Genomic DNA, 23,174 nt, shown 5'->3' on the forward strand with positions numbered 1-23,174 from the left:
GGGCTTGTTCTGCCGCACTTCGCCAGCCAATAGGAAGTTAGCTTTGAGGGCACGTGAGTAAGTTTTGGGTCAGTTCAGTGCCTCGGTAAGTTTTTCGTTCGACAGTTGTGATGCGAAGAGCTGTCCGTCTGCGAGCGACTCTTTTGAGATTGTTTTACGGATTTACAAAGGATTAACCCAATTTATTCTGCAGTATGATGTTCCCAATAAACTATTCAAGTAAGTACCACTCGTTTGAGACACTCTAAACACAAGTCATTGTTAAAGAGTATGTGTGAACTGTGAAGTCGTTAGCTAGCAGCGCTAAAGTGTAAAGCAGCGATGAAGTAGATAACATTTACTATTGAGAGGTATTAGTTATTAAGGTCGGTTTGTCACAATATATATGCTCACTAACAGTCAGATTATACACTTAATCAAAATACAGGAGTTCATTAATACTTAAGTGTGTTTTAATGCTTATGTTATACAAATATTGCTACAAGTGTGACTGCATCATATAATAATTGCTGTTAATAATGTTCATCGTCTGGCTGACTACGTCTTGTATTAATTTTTCTGAAAAATCCGGTCAAACGTGCACAAACTGACAGTCACCACTTATAAGCTACTACTAAATATTGTAGAAACGTAATTTTCTGTGAAGTTGCTTTGTAACGATTTGTATTGTAAATAGCGCTATACAAATAAACTTGAATTGAATTATGCTCTGTTAAAGAGCCAGGCTTGTCAAGCCAAATCTGTACATTTCATTTTGACTTAAATCCATCATTGGTTCTATTACACCTCATGTCGTTTTTTTTTTTTGTCCATTTCCTCTCGTATTGGTGAATATGGTTAGTTGTGTGACAGGTGTCAAGCCCCTGTTAAATGATAAGATCGGTGCATTGCTCGCAGCAGAGGTGCGTCACCTGTACACAAAGGCTGTCACGTAATCATAGTGCCCAAGAAAACAGTCCGAACTGTTGATGATGCATTCATAGATAATTGAGCCAGGTAGTCTGAGGTTTTGAGTTCTTCCTAGATCATAATAATGATAGTGAAGAGCTTGAATGAGAGCCCTTTTGGGGCTGTGGAAACTGGTTTTAAAAATTAAACTTTGTGTTTCCTTAGAAAGGCAACTCTGATATTTTGATGAATTTATAACATGGCAGGATGAATTACATTTTCAGTATGTTAATAAGAAGAAGTGGGTCCTGTAGGTGATGTTTTTATACATCCAAACTAAATCAAAATTCACTTAACACAGGGCTAATCCATCTGGAGCAACCAAGGCTTAGGTACAGTAACTTACTTACTAAGGCCCACATCATTGGGAAGTTATAGATCAGCCTTGTGGGATTTGAACTTACAACCTTCAGTTACCACTTCAGGGTAGGGATGGGCGTTTCCCGCAAATATCACATTCGAAAATTTGACCTCACAAAAATCGAATATTCGAATATTCGTTATTTAAATTAAGTTTAATGAGACAGACGTTATTTTTCAGCAACATTTATTGTTTCCGTCATTTTGAACAAGCTTATACACAATAAGCTTGAACATTACACATCGTGTTTTGTAGCTGAAAACCTTTAACAATGCGTGTAAACAAACAAAAGTACAGATTAAAAGCAATAAAAAAAAAAAGTGAACAAAGAAAAAACGTAAAGCAGCCTGCAGCAATTAGGCTATTGTAGAACGTAGCCTACACTTAACTTTGAAACTTTTAAACTGTCAGCAGCTTTTTTTCTATTGTTTTACATGTTCTTGTTAAGAAATACGGGCATGTAAACATGATCGGGGGAAAGTCGGCTCCTTAGTCTGTTAACAATAAGGCCGGCGGTGTAGATAACGCGCTCTGACGGTACAGACGTTGGCGGGACTCACAAATAACGCTGTGCTAAGCGAATAAGTTTTGTGAAGCGCTTCGTGTTTTTGTTTCACCACTGAATGGGATCCTCATCTGGTGGAATACATGGCTCCAGCAAGAACTGTTCCCACTCCTCTCGGCTGGACTCTCTGTAATCATAGCTGAAGAACTGGCTCAGCCTTTTCCGACGAGTGGGCATTGCATCCTCTTCATCATTGGTGACCACTCGCATCAAGGAAAATGTTCTGATAATGTTCAAAAAGTTTTTTTTTCTTACTTCTCTCATGTTTTCATCGAGAAACCTGAGATGTTTGTGCCGAGGGTCTAGGGCAGACGCAAGAAGAGGAGTTTTCACTGCATTCTCCAAGTTAGCGGTGTTTATTTGTTGCTTGATAGATGCCGCAACAATGTTCTTCAATTCAGTCACTTTCTGTGATTCTCCACGGCATATTTGATGTACTGTAGAAGACCGCAGTTCTTAGGGCCCGTTCACATATCGCGTTTTTTGCGCGCTCAAGATCGTTATTTCCAATGTAGGCGCGCGGTATGCACGCTCATAATTGAAGCGATGCAGTCGCGATGCGCACGCGGTGCGACTCACTCGTTTTTTCCAGGCGTGTCCGAACAGCATCGAGTTAAAAACATCTCAACTTTCAGAATGCCGCAAGCGCACCGCAGGTCATGTGACAAGAACTAAACATTCAGCTTCATCCTTTCCTGTAACAACGTTGAAAGCTCAGCCAAGATGAAGGAACAGCTGATCATAGCTGTATATGGATTGCCATTTTGAAATAAATTTAGTAGCAGAGCTACTGAAAGCGATTTTTTGTGCTGCAAATCCATTTATCCTTTGCTGAAATTTCCGCGTCTTCATGGAGAGAGCGTGTCATTTTTGCTTAGCAACGGCAGACGCCTCAGGTGCTCTTCTGCCCGAGCGCTTTGGAAAGAAGGAGAAAGCGGCGCGCCTAGCTTTTTCCACGCGTTTTTAGGCGCGATATGTGAACGGCCCCTTATTCATTCATTAATTATTTTTTTGCTTGCATACATCTTCAAATATGCTGTGGAAAATCACAGAATTAGTGACTAAATTAGGTTTTATTGTGAACTCTTTTTTTTTTTTTTGCGAAATTCGAATATCATTTTTATTTATCGAATAATAAGAGGAGAGCGAATATTCGAATGTTCGACTATCCGTGCACACCCCTACTTCAGGGTGCTCATTTATATAACGCACATACAATCGGATTAAATTCTAAATGCCATGGATTTCATTCTGTCAAAAGTGAGGACCAAATTGGAATTTAAAAATGCAGAAATGTATGTGAATGTAATCACATTGTTACATACATATTAAAAGCATATTATTGATGAATTTTCAGCAGCCATAACTTCAGTCGTCAGTGTCACATGATCCTTCAGATATCATTTTTAATATGCTCATTTGGGACCAGTAACTGTGAGTAAATAATGACAGAATTTTCATTAATGGATGAATTAATAAAGAGATATTTCAGGGCATTCTGCAGATGGATTTGATGCCTGTGTACATACACTTAGATTTAACAAATTGTTCACAGGAACATTTCACAAACTCTACATGAAAAGTTCACATTCAACATGAGTTTATAAAGGCAGCATCTGATCATAGGCTTAGCTGTATTAATTGATCCTCAGCTTTTTGTCTTGCTTTGCCTTCAGCTCTCCACTGGCAGGAGGGCGCTTGGATCAGCGGCTGAGGCGGCTTCGTAACGGCAGAAGCGGCTGCTGGAATGTTCCGTCAGGGCAGCAACAGTGGGAATAAGCACTTGACAAATGGTCTCTCCCAGCCCAGCATTCCTGTGTCCCTGTCCCCTGGGTCCAACAAGACGCTAGAAATGGGCCGTAGCTCTAAGAAGAACCCTCTCAATGCTACGGGCCTTGACCACGCCACCACCACCCCTGGAGGGGACCCCGACTACATCATGGAACTGGTCGCTGATGTGCGCAAGTTTTCTGACGTGCTGCTGAGCCTAAAGGAGGCTTTTCACTCCAAAGGTGAGGTTCTACTTAACGCTCGCTACTTCAGATGCTTGTTCAAAAGCGCCTTGTTGCTGTGCAGCTGTGGTTGATGTTGTGGTATCGCCGTTTCTTTTTTAAAAGTGCATATGGGTCAGTCTATGCTGATGTAGAAGGTTTGCACGATGTGTTAGTGTTTCTCATTCCCATCACTGGAGGAGTGCCACATCTGTCAGGATGCCACGGGTAAACTCCTGGCTATCCTGCTGAGAGTGTTTCTTTTCTGCTGCACAAGGCATCTCTGAAATTTGCCTCCTTGTGGTAGAAAGAGATACGACTGCACTTGATACACTGAGCCTGTTGTTGTTTTTTTCTGTTTGCATTTTAAGGCACTTTATGGAGAACTATGTCTTCCTGTTCTGCATTATTGGAAAACAGCTAGAAGATTATGTTCCTGTAAGAGTTTTCATTTAGAGAAATTTGCTGCGATGAAAGAATGAAAAGCCGCTATTATGTTGTCTTCCACAGTAAATAAAGCATTTATGACTGACAGATCTGTGGAGTATAAATAGTTACTGGACAATTATGGTTTGTGGCATATACACATTTAAATACTTTCCCATATAAGAATAGCCAAACTGTCCCACCCCCAGCAGAGAATTTTGATGTTTTTCTTTGCAAAAAGCATTTCACCACCTAAAATGGTGGTGAACAGCTAAACAAGTTTGATAGAGATAGATTTGCTATTTCCGTCTTAAACATGTTTATGTGCACTGTGAATGTTTTTTTTTTTTCTTGGTCAAATTTAAGCAATAATTCATTTTTTTTCAAATTTCTTTTAAACACTTTAGTCCCACTGTTTAGTCCCACTGTTATAATTGTTCCAGTTTATTTTTTGCAAAGTTCAGCTAACAGACCATCACTACTGGTCAAACAGTTGAGGGTCAGTAATATAGATTTGTTTCTTTTACTCAGCATGGGTGCTTTGAATTGATCGAATGTGACAGTAAATAATAAATATATAATAATAAATATATAATATGTAATGTAACAGATTTCAGTTTCTAATAAATACTGGTCTTTTGAACTTTCTATTCATCTAAGAATCCCGAGAAAAGCATTGTTTGCAACATTTATAATAATAGGAAATGTTTCTTGCGGCAAAAATAAATGTATTAGACTGATTTCTGAAGGATCTGAAGACTGGGATTCAGCTATGCCATCACAGAAGTAAAGTACATTTTTAAATGTATTAAAATAGAAAACTGTTATTTTAAATTGTAATACTATTTCATATTATTAATATAATATTTTATTTAATTTACAACATATATATTGTGTAGCATTGCAGGTGACCACAACACAAACTTAACACAAATACCAGCAATACAAATGGAATGAATAATCACAATAATCCAGATTTGGTGCATATTTAGTGAATATGAACAGCTAATTTTGTTTCTCAGTAGTTCTGTCAGTGCAAAAGGGATTCCAGCTGCTTTTATAACAAATGTTAAACTGTTTGGTTAAGTATTGATGAATGAGATTCTCCACACCAGCGTATGTCAAAGTGGCCCGGTGACACTTCCCACAAGCACATGCTTTTGACCTCCCCACTCTCCCACTGACCCTGCACAGAGATTGACCATCACAGCTCTCCTCTCCTCCCTGGCTGTCTTTTTCTGCTAGCTAGGATCTACAAGGCAGCTAGGAGGAACGCTACAGGAACTCATCTGCGTGCTTATCTGCTCTGCAGTCTGAATGCACGTCACACGCGAGATCTTTGTAGCCACAATGTGGTTAATTTAAGCTACAAAAGCTAGTGGCTTGTAAAGTGTTTATCAGAAAACTGCAGTCACAGTACGTTTTGGTATAGTGTTTATATTGATGACTATGATCATCACTTTGATCGGTGTGACCAAACTCTTCTCGTTCCGTGATTCCTCCTCCGCCATGAAGCCCCCTCCTCCTGCATACCCCAAATTCCTTCAGAACAAATGTTCACTTGTTGCTATGGTGCCTTCGATTGACTGTTAGGTGTGCGGCACATGAAAAATGACTCTTCCTTGCTGAAATTTCAGAATGTTTTCAAAGGCACTTTTTACCTCGGTTGTTTGACTTTCTGGCTGCTGGGGAATTAATAAGAAGTGAAAAGTTTTCATAGTCAAATTTTTCTTAAATGGTTTTGTAGGTTCCTCCTTTCAGATCAACATCTTTCCCGGTAAAACTCTCCGGCTGCTGTGCACATCCTGCCAGAAAGTCAGAAATGGTCCCTTTTTGTTGTTTCTTCTGTCAAAACGCATCCGAGAGCCAAGCCTAGATTGATTTTGCTTTGAATCCAGCATTGAGATGTTTTTAGTGTAACGTTGAACTCCCGTGACAGTTGGACATTCAGAAGGGTGGGGTGTTTTTACTGGAAGGGCTAGGCTAAATATCAAATAATTCCCTCTGTGATTTTGGAGAAACTCGTCCAGAGTGAGTGGAAGTGTATTGTGGCCTGTTGACGCTCATCGTGTGGGTAGATGAAAGAATGTGCTGTTCTGTTGTGAGGAAGAGGTTCTTTTAAGTGCCCTGAGTTTGAAAAGTGCTGTGATAACAACCAGGAAGTTGTGTGTTCTTCCAAGCTCCAGGTCTGTAGACTGATTTAGCATAATTCAGATAACAAAACTCAGTGTTTGTCTTTTATATAAACGTACAGAATTGATTCAAGGCGACTTTTTGTTTGGTTGAGGCTACTTTTTGTGTAGTGCACTACCAGTCGCGAGTTCGGACACAGCTTTAAAATACAACCCGAATTCCGGAAAAGTTGGGACGTTTTTTTAAATTTTAATAAAATGAAAACTAAAGGAATTTCAAATCACATGAGCCAATATTTTATTCACAATAGAACATAGATAACGTAGCAAATGTTTAAACTGAGAGATTTTACACTTTTATCCACTTAATTAGCTCATTTAAAATTGAATGCCTGCTACAGGTCTCAAAAAAGTTGGCACGGGGGCAACAAATGGCTAAAAAAGCAAGCAGTTTTGAAAAGATTCAGCTGGGAGAACATCTAGTGATTAATTAAGTTAATTGATATCAGGTCTGTAACATGATTAGCTATAAAAGCTTTGTCTTAGAGAAGCAGAGTCTCTCAGAAATAAAGATGGGCAGAGGCTCTCCAATCTGTGAAAGACTGCGTAAAAAAATTGTTGTAAACTTTAAAAACAATGTTCCTCAACGTCAAATTGCAAAGGCTTTGCAAATCTCATCATCTACAGTGCATAACATCATCAAAAGATTCAGAGAAACTGGAGAAATCTCTGTGCGTAAGGGACAAGGCTGGAGACCTTTATTGGATGCCCGTGGTCTTCGGGCTCTCAGACGACACTGCATCACTCATCGGCATGATTGTGTCAATGACATTACTAAATGGGCCCAGGAATACTTTCAGAAACCACTGTCGGTAAACACAATCCGCCGTGCCATCAGCAGATGCCAACTAAAGCTCTATCATGCAAAAAGGAAGCCATATGTGAACATGGTCCAGAAGCGCCGTCGTGTCCTGTGGGCCAAGGCTCATTTAAAATGGACTATTTCAAAGTGGAATAGTGTTTTATGGTCAGACGAGTCCAAATTTGACATTCTTGTTGGAAATCACGGACGCCGTGTCCTCCGGGCTAAAGAGGAGGGAGACCTTCCAGCATGTTATCAGCGTTCAGTTCAAAAGCCAGCATCTCTGATGGTATGGGGGTGCATAAGTGCATGCGGTATGGGCAGCTTGCATGTTTTGGAAGGCTCTGTGAATGCTGAAAGGTATATAAAGGTTTTAGAACAACATATACTTCCCTCCAAACAACGTCTATTTCAGGGAAGGCCTTGTTTATTTCAGCAGGACAATGCAAAACCACATACTGCAGCTATAACAACAGCATGGCTTCATCGTAGAAGAGTCCGGGTGCTAACCTGGCCTGCCTGCAGTCCAGATCTTTCACCTATAGAGAACATTTGGCGCATCATTAAACGAAAAATACGTCAAAGACGACCACGAACTCTTCAGCAGCTGGAAATCTATATAAGGCAAGAATGGGACCAAATTCCAACAGCAAAACTCCAGCAACTCATAGCCTCAATGCCCAGACGTCTTCAAACTGTTTTGAAAAGAAAAGGAGATGCTACACCATGGTAAACATGCCCCGTCCCAACTATTTTGAGACCTGTAGCAGAAATCAAAATTGAAATGAGCTCATTTTGTGCATAAAATTGTAAACTTTCTCAGTTTAAACATTTGCTATGTTATCTATGTTCTATTGTGAATAAAATATTGGCTCATGTGATTTGAAAGTCTTTTAGTTTTCATTTTATTAAAATTTAAAAAAACGTCCCAACTTTTCCGGAATTCGGGTTGTAAATTAAAATAATAGTTAAGTCATCAAAGCATAATATGACATAACATAACAAATAACACAAATTGAAGTATGCCATATTATATAGTGCCCAAACATTTTTTTAATGAAATATCTTATATTTCTAACTCGCTGCACGTTGTCTAGATCACAGCTTTGCACACTCGGGTCATTTTCTTCATGGGGTGCATCATGGGAGGCTATTTAAACAGCACTGAAGCAGTTCATATGGTTTCCAGACATTTATTGGCTGCTTTCCCTTAATTAAATGAAATAACAATCATAATATTAGTTTTACAAAGAAATGTATATGCATCATAACATTTTTATTTTAATTTATGTATGTTTACATATAAACATATCTGTCTGCATAAACTAATTCAACCAACTAGTCTCATTTCAGGTCTTGAGAAACATAAATTCAGTAAAATGTTTTTGAATTTGTGGTTATATTAGCAATCCAGTTTATAGCATCTTAACTAGTTATCTAATCTAAGATGTTTTCTTAGACTTTGTTAAAAAATAGTTATTTTTAAAGCTGTTATTATGGTTCTCAAAGATTGTTCACATGAGCCACGTAAACACTGCAAAGTTTTGGAAGTGACGACCACATTTAAACGCGGGAGTACTATCACTGCTACACGCAATGGGTCTCTCTCGACAGTAATATATGGGTTTCCCCGGACCACAGGCCTTGTGGGTGACACTATTGTGTAAAGAGACATTATCAAAATTTATCATGGAGTCTTGACGTGTTTCTGTACCTTGTGAGTCTCACAAAGAGAGTGGTGTTACTGCATTAACAACTAATCGTTCAGTTCAGTTATCTACACACTCAACTGAATGGTAAACCATGAGTAAATTATGACAAAAGGTTTGTTTTTGACTGATGTAAATGTTTTTATTATTGTTATTGTATGGGTAGTTTCTGTATGGACAAAATATTTATTTTATGTGTACAGAAAAAAAAAGATTTTAAAAACTCTTTTAAATTTAAACAGCTAGTCCATTGGTGGATTTTATTATTTTTCTTCATTCCCAACTTTCATTCACCTGCTCTCATAGATGGAAAACAAATGGGGGGGGGGGGGGGTTCAGGCATAAAAAATACTTCTTTTTTTTTCTCTCATAGCTGGACCTGGTGAATAAATTGTGTTCGTGAATGCACCAATCCACTGGAAGTCTTGGTATGGAGGCCCCTTTGGCATATTGTAGTGGTGTTAATCTGAGGATGTGGACAAAACCCTCTAAAATGAAAAAGTGAAAAAAGACACCCATCCTCGTGTAATGGGATTGCCTCACAGAGTTTTGCGGGTGGCACCATTGCCGAAGCCCCCGTGGTAGGCGATATAATGGCTCGCTGCGCTTGTGAAGTGGAAAAGAGAGATTTGTTGGGCAGTAACTTTCCTACTGAAGGTGAGGGATGTTTTGTGTGGGCCTGTGGTTGGGTAGCATTTCCTGGGGTGTGGATTTACAGCCGTAGTTCAGCAGATTGGTCATGGGGATATGCCAGTTGGCCCATGAAATCCTAGCAAAGAACAGGGCCATCATTAGCGGTGGATGGAGAGCATGTTTTTCGGGGTGCATGTCAGCTGAAGGCCTCTCGATAGAGGTTATTGGTTTGGCTGAATCTGAATGTACAAAAAATGTACTTAAAGGTTTAGAGTGCTGATTTTGGAGTGTTTATTTACCTAAAAAGTGAATGCGACAGTCCAGTCTTTGCTAATTTCCTGTACTTCAAAGAATAGTCTTTCTGTTCCTGTAAAAGAGATGTGGTAAGGTGTGAGGAAGGCTGACAGGCACAACGACAAACCCAGTGCTGCTTTCTCACCGGTGAATCACAACAGAGCGTCGCTAAGCTTGTCTGCCGCTTTGGGCAAAGCACAGCTGAGGCAGGTCGAGACGTGCCTATTGATTACCTGTTGTTAGCAACAGAGGAAATGCCAGCAGCTGTGCGTAAAAGCTTTGAAGTGTGTGATGACATTGTCAAGTGGCTAATTTTCTAGGAAGCATTTGAAACGTATAGTATGCTGGGACAAAAATGTACAACCTGTTTTCTCAGGAAATGAGTGAGCGTTTCATTCCCGGAAGCAGGAGCCTTTAACTTTACCAAATTTTAATCGACTAGCAGATGATAGGATTTGGATATTTCAGAATTTTTTTTTTTATTAATGTTGTCTGTTTAACACCTTGTAAAACATTAATGTACCCCTATTTTCAGTTTCTTCCCATTTTGTTGATTCTATTTGGGGAATAAATGTGTAAATATATTTATAATTACAGGTTTCAATATTAAATGTGATAAATTGCAAAAAAGTGACTACTTGTATCTAGGGGTGTGCACGGATAGTCGAACATTCGAATATTCGTTCTGCTCTAATTATTCGATAAATAAAAATGATAATCAAATTTCGCTATATTTTTGCTTGCCATTAAAAAAGAAAAAAAAAGTCCACAATAAAACCTATTTGGTCACTTTCTGTGATTCTCCACGGCATATTTGAGAATGTATGCAAGCAAAAAATAATTAACGAATGAATAAGAACTGCGGTCTTCTACAGCACTTCAAATATGCCGTGGAGAATCACAGAAAGTGACCGAATTGAAGAACATTGTTGCGGCATCTCTCAAGCAACGAATAAACACCGCTAACTTGGAAAATGCAGTGAAAACTCCTCTTCTCGCGTCTGCCCTAGATCCTCAGCACAGACATCTTGGGTTTCTCGATGAAAACATGAGAGAAGTAAGAAAAAAAAACTTTTTTGAACATTATCAGAACACTTGTCGGAAAAGGCTGAGCCAGTTCTTCAGCAATGATTACAGAGAGTCCAGCCGAGAGGAGTGGGAACAGTTCTTGCTGGAGCCATGTATTCCACCAGATGAGGATCCCATTCAGTGGTGAAACGAAAACACGAAGCGTTTCACAAAACCTATTCGCTTAGCACAGCGTTATTTGTTAGTCCCAACAATGGCTGTGCCGTCAGAGCGCATTTTCTCCGCAGCCTTTAGGCTACTTTGGAAATTGCGGTTTAATTCCGTTGACGACCTTCTCCAGTCTGCGTTTTTGCAACCGTTAGCTGCTTGTTAATCAGATAACGCTTCTATGTTCGTTCTTGGTACCAACTGTGGAAAAAAACGATCAATAAAAGGCTTATAATAAACCGCTGAAGGTTTAACTGCAAGCGCTGCGTTCAACTGTGTGACGTGCGTGCACGCGAAGGGGAGTGCGATTTGTCCGGGGAGTCAGATTTCGGTACAACACCGGCCTTATTGTTAACAGAAGCCGACTTTCCCCCGATCATGTTTACATGCCCGTGTTTCTTAACAAGAACATGTAAAACAATAGAAAAAAAAAGCAAAAAAGATTTGCTGAGTTACAAAGTTAAGTGTAAGCTACATTCTGTACAATAGCCTAATTGCTGCAGGCTGCTTTACGTTTTTTCTTTGTTCACTTCTTTCTTTGTTCACTTTTTTTTTTTTTTTTTTGCTTTTAATCTGTACTTTTGTTTGTTTGCACGCATTGTTAAAGGTTCAAGCTTATTGTGTGTAAGCTTGTTCAAAAATGACGGAAACAATAAATGTTGCTGAAAAATAACGTCTGTCTCATTAAACTTAATTTAAATAAACGAATATTCGAATATTCGTTTTTTGTGAGCTCAAATATTCGAATGTGATATTTGCGGAAAACGCCCATCCCTACTTGTATCAGTTACAGATTGTAATGATTTGATGTCACAATATTTGGTAATACATTTGATTTCCATGGTGCTTCTGTTGTTAAAAATGCCATTAATTAAATATTAATATAATTTTTTCCCACATTACTTATATTCTTATTTATTTTATTAATACATTTCTGTAACTATTATTACAGTTATTTATTTATTCAAATTTAGGGATAAAGTATGTAAATATATTAGTGGAGGGCCGTTATCGGTGTTAACGTGCTGCGTTAACGTGAGACTCTTATCGGAGATAAAAAAAATATCGCTGTTAATCTATTCTCAAAGTTGGGTTGGGAGCTGGGTCTATACTACGTGAGCTATGATGACTTTCACCTTGATATGCGGGGCAGAAGCAGCACAGACTCATACTCATTGTGCTTTCACACTACTGTGCTGTACGTGAACGATCGCTGCACTGCTGCAGACGCACCGCTCCTGGAACGCACTGACGGACCGCAACCGCGTGAACGCTGGAATCCGTTAACATGGGTGCGTAAAAAAAATATGAAACGCATACGCACTGCAGACGGATTATGTGTGAAACAGGCATAAGGTTGTTTGCACCTTGTGCAATGTGGAATTAGTTTACAGCTTTCTCAAGCAGTTTGTGTTGCATTTTGGAAACAGGAGATGAGCCCCTGGTCTAACGCACCACCTGTCTTGAGAAACCCGTTCTAAAAGACTTACTTTTAGTCATTATTTTATTTGTGTAGCACACATATTCTGAATGCCTTTGGCAGAATTCAAATGAGCCATTTTAATCTAGATTAATCTAGATTAATTCCAAGATTACAGTGAGATTAATCTAGGCCCACCACTAAAATATATTATCACATACAAATTTGTAATTAATTAGCTAACTTGTATCAGTTCAGTGATTTATAATGATTTGAAGAAACAAAATTTGTTTACATTTCATTGAGGTTCAGAGAGACTTTAAGACCTGATTTAATACTTGTTGAATCACAGGGCTCCAGGCTCATTCTTCCCACTGGTCGCTCTTTTGCGACTGACTTACTCAGCTGGTCGCACAAGCACATGATTTGGTTGCAAAATTTCTGCGCTTTCTTCATAAAAGCACTGAGTAATGGGCAGGAAACCCCGTCATATTCTGAAGTTGAACTCGAAGGAAATGAAGTGAACCCCTGGCCATATGTATGCTCTATTATGCAGTGTAAACTGTACTTGCCTAGGAAGACCAAACTAGCAGCTTATAAAATCTCGACAAGACATCAACCCTTCGCAAGAATGTAGAGGTAAGCTAAATAATTGCATCGTTGCATTGGTGGTTAAAATGAAGCTTTGACATTTTAGCAAAAGGTTTTACACAAATTAGCCAAAAAGACAGTGGTGAGGAGTGTGCTATTTTTGTTTTAATTATGTGCGCGCGCATTTATAGTGCGTTCTTTCACTGTGTGATTCAGTCTCCTAAAATGCATTTAGAATGATCACAAAATTGAAGATATAGGGGCAGAAAATTCACATATTTATATAATTTCATATATTAAATCAAAATCACACAAATAATGCCATCTTTTCCTCCAAAAATCATCATGAATATATACATACATATATATAACAGTTCAGTAAACAAGTTAATTAAGAGACTTGCGTTTTAGACACCATATTGCCTTTTTTAGCTCTATTTCTACAACAGAAAATAATTCCAAACACAGCCACCAAAGCACAGTTTTGCGTCTCTGAGCAACGTGACAGTGTTTCGTTCCTGAATGAATCAACCGTTTAAATGATTCGGTTCAATCGCAATGACTCACTTATTAACAGTGACTTGCTGACACATACTGGCCATTTTAATTTCACATTTAAAGTATCTTTTGATTGTTTTAAATAATTAATTTCTTATCATTTCAAATGAGTATTCAACATTTTATGTCTTGTATATCAAAACATTATTCATGCATTTGTAACTGCAGGTTAAATGCATTCTTGTCTGCACTAAACAGTGTAATACATCTAAATGCCACTTCCAATGAATCTTCTGCATTTCCTCTGCATTAAAAGATGAGTTTGTTGATACTGATTTGCCTGGTAACAGCCCAAGAGTTGAGTTGAGTTGAGGAAACACACTAACAAAACACTTTAAAGCCAAACACCCGGATCAAATTAAACAGTTCAAGCAGGTAAGTTTAATTTGTTTCCCAAACATTGATTTATTTGTGGCTACCCGCCACAATATCAAAACTGACCGCCACAAATAGATTTTCCAAAAGGCTTTGACTTCATTGAACAAGCATGAGCACCTTACGTGTCAAAGTCAAAACCCGGCGCGGGTGTTTTTTGTATCTCTGCATTTCTGAAAGAAACCAACTGTCTTCAGAATATTATGGATAAACTTTTCATTTCATCTTGCCTGTAATGCCTGAACAGTGTTTGTGAGTGCAGGGCTTATTTGATTACAGCCGTGAGCGGGGAAACCTCTCTCTCCCGCTCTACAAGCGCCTCCTGCAGGCAGAGAATGAATTTGCATATATATAAGTCTGTGGGAAACACTGCTTCTGTTATGAATATTATTCAATATTTTTATTTGAATGTCGGATTGAAATGAATGCTGTTATTGGAGTAGTTAATCGTTAGCATATGCACGGCTAACGCTAATATAATGAGCCTTATAATGAAGTTTCTTTAACTATTTAATGCTCTTATAACTCCTATAACTAAAACAGGAGTATATGATATTTAGTATTTTTTACGCACCAGAGGCTTTTAAATGAATGGTGAATGTAAAATATGCATGCTAGAGAATGTATAAATGGTTAACATTGTTTGTGACATATCAGTCAGATAAGCAGTTCTGGGCTTTTTTTTTTTTATTTAATTTTTTAAGCTAGCTTAGTTGTTATTCTTGGCTGAATAACTCTAGAAGGTTTTCTAAAGCCCTTTAAAATTAAATATGTACACAGTTTGGATTAAAGTAGTCAACTTGCTGAGATCTAAAAAAAAATGTGTCCGACTTGTCAGTGATGTGTGTGTGTGTTCGTGAGAAACTGTGTTGAGTTTCTTGCCAATGGGACTGAGAAGTGGTGGGTAAGGGGCTGGGACCAGCCTTCGTTCTTACACTGCAGTGTGAGGCTTGTTGGCAGTTAGGTGAGATTGTTAAACGGCTCTGATCAGAGACAAAGGGGTGGGCGAAGAGCACACGTGAAACATGAAGAGACTGAGCGTGAAGCGTGGCTGGGCCAACACGCAGGCCGAGCGTGGGAGGGACGGCGACTCGCTGCTGGAGCTCTTGGAGTGAAATAGACCCTGGACGGAGGGCCATCAGCAGGGGACTCGTCCCGAACAATGTGTGTGTGCCTCTCTGGCGGTATCCCCACCGAAACAATACCCCTCAGTTCCCCCAGAGCAGCTTTCATGCATACTTTTTAAAATCACATTGTTTTGACAGCACTGAAGTGTTTGGGGGCCCAGAAGATGCATTATTCATAACAGAGTGAGATCGGGTTTGGAGAACTCCGGTTGCTATGCTGGCATGAAGACGTCCCGGGACCCCAATCAGCTCTGACACATGACATAGTCCCCTGTGTGCTGGGCCCCATTTGGGCGGACGCAACATTCCATTGGTCCTTTTGGGAGTTGATCAGTCCCTGTCCTTCAAACGGGCCTGTCCTGCATGTCAAGCCACATTTTGATAAATCAAACATATTTATACCAAAAGTGCTTTGGTTGTGCTTCTCAGATGGGGCTGCACAAGCATCATCATAAAAAAAAAAAAAAAAAAACCCTAGCTTAATCAGAGCAGGCATTTCTGTCTGTGACATGCTGCTTGACCCCTCACCAGTAATTAGGAGGGCAGTGAGGGGAAGGCCTAAGCTAGGGTGGGGGCTTCTGATGGAGGCCTTTTGTCTGAGAGACACTTCAAAGTCAGAGAGGAGAGAGGGCACTCTTGAGTATCCCTGGGGCTAGAGCCTCCTCTCCTCTTTCTAAATTTATGGTCCTTCACAGAGCACGTCACATGTGAGCGGTTAATTGTGCGCCGACATGCGGTTGGATCGTTCTTTTCTCTTAACTGTTATCACCAGCATATTGTCAAAGAGTCTAATTCAAACATTTGGTGATATTTCTATTTAAAATAGTGATTCCCCAGTTTCAAAAAAAATTTAATCGTGGCAAAACAGTGATTTCGAATTAATCGATAAAATCTGGAAAATTGTCCAGCCCTATAATGGAGGATCTTTTGTGACCTTAATGCATGACCTTATTTGGCTTTTTTAAATACTGATATCTTGCCCTGTATCACAGCACTCTTATGATACCTCAAGTTTGAGCCCTGAATGGAATGGATTTTTATTTTTTATTTATTTTGTATTTATTAGTTTTGCTCTCGTCTACTCCCAGACAAAACGTGTTCTATTTTGTCATGTTCCTCCCCATATTTTTCATTTTTTGTCAAGCTCTTGCGCATTAAATCTACATGGATCTACATATATTCTGTCTTGCTCTGGTGCCATAGGCATTTGTTTCCATTTCCCCCAACACACGACACAATCAAAAAACACTGAAAATCCCAATCTTGCACCTGTACTTTATTTTTGTTGCTGAATAGACAAATAACAATCGGTAATTTAAAGCTTGCGATACGTTTAAGTAACCTTTATTTTAGTTTTTGGTATTATATTTTTAGGGAGTCCCTTACCTTGTTTGGTTGATCCACTTCCTACCCAAATCAGTATCTTCACATGCATTCAGCAATTCAAATTTTGTCCCATGCCACACTCTGTTGATCTCAAGAATAAGCAGAGGCAGACCATATGCTTTCTTGGATTTGTTCAGTATAACAAAATATCTCTTTTATTTGGATGTGTTCATTGTGGGGAAAACAAAATCTTGCAAAAAAATCTTACAAAGAATGACTCCAGTCCAAACACTCCAGTCCAAAAGTTGGCGCACATAAACGGTTTATTTTATGCATGCTTCAGCAGCCAGTGTTTATTTCTTGTATGTAAATGTAACCAACCGTAACATAGTAGGAAAGAAAAACGTGGAAGTAAAAATACTGAAATAAATACTGATCAGTGCTAACATATTTTTGGGGTTTTGTGTGCATTGTGGCGGTTTTTGAACGGTTTTTATAGTATACATAGTATAAACATAGTAAAAGTACTTTAGATCAGTAAAATTAGGCCAACGGCATGTCATCAGAGTTTGCATTGAAACCAGTTCTGTGTCCTCAAACATGTTACTTTCCTAGACAGGAGATGAAGAGACCACAGAACAGGGAGAGTTAGGTCCAAGTGAGAAACAGGTAATGGGAATATGACAGAATGCTATTTTTTTGTAGGATAAAAGAATACATGGGAACTGTGTCCAACTAATTTAACTAGTTGTTGTTATGATTATGTTATGATCATCTGATGGCTGATATAAAGCCGGTATATATATTTATATATATATATATATATACTTTATATTTATTTTCATCAATATTTAATAAATTAGAAAACAAATGTTCATTAGAAATGAGCATTTAGGTGCTATATATATATATATATATATACATATATATATATATATATATATATATATATAATATATATATATATATAAATCTGGGGAATTTCCCCCGAACCCCCCCTGGCATTTACTGTCCCCCCCAGGTTCAAAATCACTCCTACACCCCTGATATATATATATATATACACACACACATATAGTACAGACCAAAAGTTTGGACAAACCTTCTCATTCAAAGAGTTTTCTTTATTTTCATGACTATGAAAATTGTAGATTCACACTGAAGGCATCAAAACTATGAATTAACACATGTGGAATTATATATGCAATTATATACATAACAAAAAAGTGTGAATCAACTGAAAATATGTCATATTCTAGGTTCTTCAAAGTAGCCACCTTTTGCTTTGATTACTGCTTTGCACACTCTTGGCATTCTCTTGATGAGCTTCAAGAGGTAGTCACATGAAATGGTCTTCCAACAGTCTTGAAGGAGTTCCCAGAGAGATGCTTAGCACTTGTTGGCCCTTTTGCCTTCTGTCTGCGGTCCAGCTCACCCCTAAACCATCTCGATTGGGTTCAGGTCCGGTGACTGTGGAGGCCAGGTCATCTGGCGCAGCACCTCATCACTCTCCTTCTTGGTCAAATAGCAGACCTGCCAACATGTACGCATTTTTCGTACTCTGCACACATTTTGACCCATAAGTACGCTTGTACGATTCGCTGCTCTCTAGGTACACATTTTGTTGCTTCTCGCATTTCGCCGATTTCAGTTTCTACGCAATCTATGACGCTGATTCTGCCACTGATCCACAGCGTGTAAGTGGAGTGAAAAGCTTTCGGCCAATCAGAGCGGTGCATGTTAACCCGCCGCCCACCTGCCCCTCCTATCCACAAGCTTAGTTGGCACAAAAGTGGTGGAATGGCTTGAAATCTAGAAGGTTTTAGACATGCCAGGTGCTGATTAACGTAAGATAAAGGTAACAGATAGGCTATGTTTAGCCTAATTGAATTTATGAACATTAAAAATGACCTTGACATCATAACAAGCAGTCCAGCTGTGATGAGCTCAGTTCAGTTCATGCATTAATTTAGGCTAACATGTAAGGGTGGCGCTGCCAATAACGCACCTAAAAGCTGTCACAAAGAACCTGCAAAAGTAATAATTATGAATATTTTATATTTTATGAATATAATTATTAATAAACAAGTGTTTTCTGTATCATTACATACATTTATACATTTACATTTATACATTTATTCACTTAGCTGACGCTTTTATCCAAAGCGACTTACAATTGCCACATATGTCAGAGGTCACACACCTCTGGAGCAACTAGGGGTTAAGTGTCTTGCTCAGGGACACATTGGTGTCTCACAGTGGATTCGAACTCGGGTCTCTCACACCAAAGACATGTGTCTTATCCACTGCGCTAGCACCACACTGCGCTATCAATGTTGTGTCGACTGCAAAGATAAAGTTGACGATGCTGTCTCGCGATCTTCGCAGTAGTGAACGCACCAGAGAAATGCACATTTCATACGGATTAACGTTACATTAGCAGAGAGCAGTCTGTTTTCTTTTTCGTTTTGAATTGTTCTGTTCAACCCTCTGTAGTCGGTTAATGCGTATACGCGTTATGAGTCATCTTCTCCTGATAACCCCGAAAAGAACTTAAATTACACTTTGAGTTTTGATCGTACAGATAAGAGCAAAATCGAATCTGTAAAGGGTCTACTTTTATTTGTATACTGACATAATAACAACACAACTTTGTGCACTTATAAAATAAAGATAACAAACAAGGTGTGCTGTCTGCAGCCTTTGTCTGCGCTGATCTTCATTTACAAACACGTCATTAAAATGAACTGTAACTCCGTGAATACTCAACGAAGAGACATGAGAGAGATATCTATAGAAAGCCTGACATGTCTACTTTTAAACTAAACAAGTGCTGCTGAAAACAAATATTCTGTGATAAAGTAATCCATATGAAAACAACGCGATGTCCATTTTTCACATCTGCCTTCATTATATTCTAATTCGACCACGCCCCCCTTGCTGAACGCTCTATTCAGATTCTAATGTTAAATAAAGTTTTTATTTTTAATTTAACTGTTTGCTTCGCGATGAGAGGAATAAGATATAATTCACCCCAAAATGTGATTTGGTTGAGTATTTGAGATTTGGATTTCCTCAGAAAAAAAGAATGAAGCACTTTATTCAGCAGAGATAATAAACATGAGTAAGTCTCTTATTATTTATTTATTTATATTTATTTTTTTATATTTATTGTACTAGTTTTCACATAACGTGTAAACATTTTACTAGTTAGACTTTTTCCAAACTATAATTCCTGACTAAATGTATAATCAAGTGAAACATTATGAAGTTTCAATAACAATATGCAATACTATACCACTCAAAAACTTGATGTAAATAATATAAATGTAACAAATAAATGTAACTGTAGCAAATGTAGCAAACAATGCTGTTCTTTCAATGTATCCCCCCGAAAAAACCTGAAAAAAAAAAAAAAATATTCTCCGCTCTTTTCAACATTAATAATAATCTATTAATATGAGCACAGAGATGTTCTTTGGTGACAAGAAAAGTCATGATTGCCTCCAAAGGCAGCATTTGTTACAAAGAGACTTTCACTGATGCACTACTTAAAAAAGCCAAATCTGCAACCTTTAACAAGTTAAACAATGCAAAAGTTTAAACACTATGCATGGAAAATTATAAAAAAAAAATGTTGTTTGTTTTTAGCAAACTGATTTTGATATTGATAACTGCTGGTTTTGCACATTTATTTAATGTTTTGATTTATTTATTTAGAAAGAATGTCATCAGTTTACTTTTATTTCTGACAAGATTTTCAGGTGGAAGAAGTTTCCATGGGCTATGCCTCCTGTACAAAATGTTCGGAGTGATTGCAGTAATTGTATAACATTTATGGTCTACTTGTATATGTTATGAAGTAACTAATAAATCTTAATTGGTGAAAGGATATTATGTGTATAATATGTATTATAGTGTTAGGTATCTCATAGGTTTCTCACAGGTGTGTGTGCAACGGTGGAGCATACAGTGGCGGTGGGCTGTCAGGTTCTCGCGTGCGTGCGTGCGTGGGGGGGGGGATTGTAATACTCATAAAATTTCTTCAAGGTTGGCAGGTATGAAATGGCCCTTGATGCCTTCAGTTTGACTCTACAATTTATGAAAATAAAGAAAACTCTTTGAATGAGAAGGTGTGTCCAAACTTTTGGTCTGTACTGTGTATATATATATATATATATATATATATATATATATATATATACACAGTACAGACCAAAAGTTTATATGTTTGTAAAATGGCACAGCTTTTGTAAAACTCTGAAACACTCAGGCAGTGTTTGGAAAAATAAAATATATCTGTGCTAGACTTATACTCAGCCTTCAACTCACACACTGGCGAGTAAAATCTAAGAATTTATTATCCATTGGCTAATATTAGACATCATTTAGTCACCCAGAGTGAAGATTTAGTTGCATATGCGAGTGATTTACTCACAATGTAGAAGTTTTGTTGTTCAGTGCACGTGCTCGCTGCTTTCTCTGCTCTGTCTGCTCTCTAGCAAATTTTCTCATCAAAAACATCAAAAACAAAGTTCAGATGTATGTGCATTGTGAGTATAAGAGATTTATTCACCATACAGTGGAGACAGATTCACTGACTATAACACAAGTGTTTTTTAAAATTTCTCTTCTCGTTTTCTGTTGCTGCTTTTTGAATAACTGAGGAAATGTAAGCATTATAATTAGTAACTTACAATGTTAAATCATGTTAAATACAAATTCAGTCATATTAAAAACATTAGGCTGCTTTTAGCCTTACCCTGGAGTTGGTCCACTCTCTGGCTATGAAACTAAGTAAGTAAATAATTCAATAAATTAGCAAGATAATTTTGTGTATCGGGGATCTCACGGGCTGACGATAAGATGATATGACTGTGGAGCATATCATCCAACACTAAAAGACCATGCTGTAACTGTGCTCTCATAAAGCTTCTGTCTCATTCTTGAGGCATGATGTACATCTGCACGGAGAGGATAAAAAACAGATGCTCCTGCTATCAAAACTCTTTGAACCCTTTGCAATGTTCAGTTAGATATGAAGTCATCCCCTGCAAACAGCCAAACCGTCCACTTTATCCTAATGCAAACAAGAGAGATTGTGGTGTTCGTTTATGGGTTCACGTGGTGTTAACAAACATTTTTAATCTTAATATTTGTTTACATTGAGTCTAATTATTTATAGTTTGAAAAACATGCACAATATTTTGAAACTTGTCAAAATTTGGTAATGTTTGAAACCTATTTGGTTATTTGAAAGCTAGGTGTTTGTTTGGATTCACATATAGCAATTCACATATAACCTTTTTCAGACTGAGTAAATTTGGTGTGAATAGTTTTGGTTGAAATAATTGTGAATGTTTTGTCATTTAGTTATAGCAAACCTGGTAGCCTTTCAAGTAAACATGAAATCAAAGGTAACCACTTAAATTTCTCTACAGATTCAGGCTACATTATTTAGGCTACATAGACTTTTGATATTTGATGATTATGAAGGTATGAGGTTAAAAGATAAATGTAGCACTTTAGCCAACATTTGACCTGGCTCCATTCTGATATGGAAAGTCCACTTTTCATTCAGTCATAGTCAATTTCCAGTGGATAAAACCCAAGTCTCACCCTGCATTTTTTTCTTGTTTAATATCCTGTTTCAACTGAATTTGCATTACAGAAGTAGATTAACATTAAAAGTGGTTTCACTTTGATTTTAAAGTTGTTTGCATACTTCTGCTTATTTTAGAAATATGGAAGTAGTGACACAGGCACACTTATTATTTCCCAAAAACATTCAGGAAGCTTCATTCAGTGTTTCCAAAAAACTACAGTAAAACAGTTATGTTATGAAATATTGTTACTGTGACGATCGTGACCCAGTGAAACACAGGGAGAGAGAGATCCAATTGCAGGTAGTTTTTATTGGGGTAATCCAAAATCGTAATCCAAACAAGCCAGGGTCAAAACCAGAATACAGTCCAAATAAACAAACAAAAAAGGAACAGGAAGGGAACAGGAACGGAAACATAAGGAAAGGACTCCATGCAGAAAACAGGAAAAGACTGGTTAATATAGGGAGGCTAATGACTAATAAGTGAAGGCACCTGGTGGAATTAACAGGAATGCAATTACTGTGATGAAGGGACAAGGCTAGTGGGAATTGTAGTGCCTACTGTGAGGTGCCCAAGGGGAAGTGAGCCCACTAGTGGACACCATGGGAACCAGAGACCAGACAGCATGACAGTTACAATTAAATTTGAAGTGCCCCATAATGCCATTTTTAAGGTTCCTAATATTATTTTGGGACTCTCCTACAGTAGGTTTACATGCATTGAAGGTCAAAAAATGCTTTTGTTTTCTCAAAATATGCATTTTTAATATCACCTCATTTTCCAACGATTCTCAAATGATTAGTTCAAAACTGTTCTAACAATCATTCTCTTTAAACTGTTCCTTTCCATGAGCCTAATCTGCTCTGATTGGTCAAATGGCCCAGTCTGTTGTAATTGGTCTACCATTAACATCGTGTTTCGGAAATGGTATCCCACGTTGAACTTCTCAAAGCCCCTTTCACACTGAGCGTTGATCCCGGAAAATTGCCAGAGTGCCTTCTGTGTGAATGCAAA

General features: G+C 38.1%; 1 protein-coding gene across 2 annotated transcripts in view; it reads left to right on the forward strand.

Moving 5' to 3' along the window:
- The first annotated feature begins 44 nt into the window (after positions 1 to 44).
- LOC132155076 (rho GTPase-activating protein 29-like) overlaps positions 45 to 23,174 on the forward strand; it is a 41,749-nt gene continuing 18,619 nt past the window's right edge. The window contains exons 1-2 of one of the 2 annotated variants that reach the window (XM_059563854.1): positions 45 to 219; positions 3,551 to 3,886. In XM_059563854.1, the coding sequence (XP_059419837.1) occupies positions 3,622 to 3,886 (265 nt within the window). In that variant the 5' untranslated portion in view covers positions 45 to 219; positions 3,551 to 3,621. The remainder of the gene's footprint in view (positions 220 to 3,550; positions 3,887 to 23,174) is intronic. The other variant, XM_059563853.1, reaches the window with a different exon arrangement.

The sequence above is a fragment of the Carassius carassius genome, chromosome 12, assembly GCF_963082965.1.
Source record: "Carassius carassius chromosome 12, fCarCar2.1, whole genome shotgun sequence".
Taxonomy (NCBI): Eukaryota; Metazoa; Chordata; class Actinopteri; order Cypriniformes; family Cyprinidae; genus Carassius; species Carassius carassius.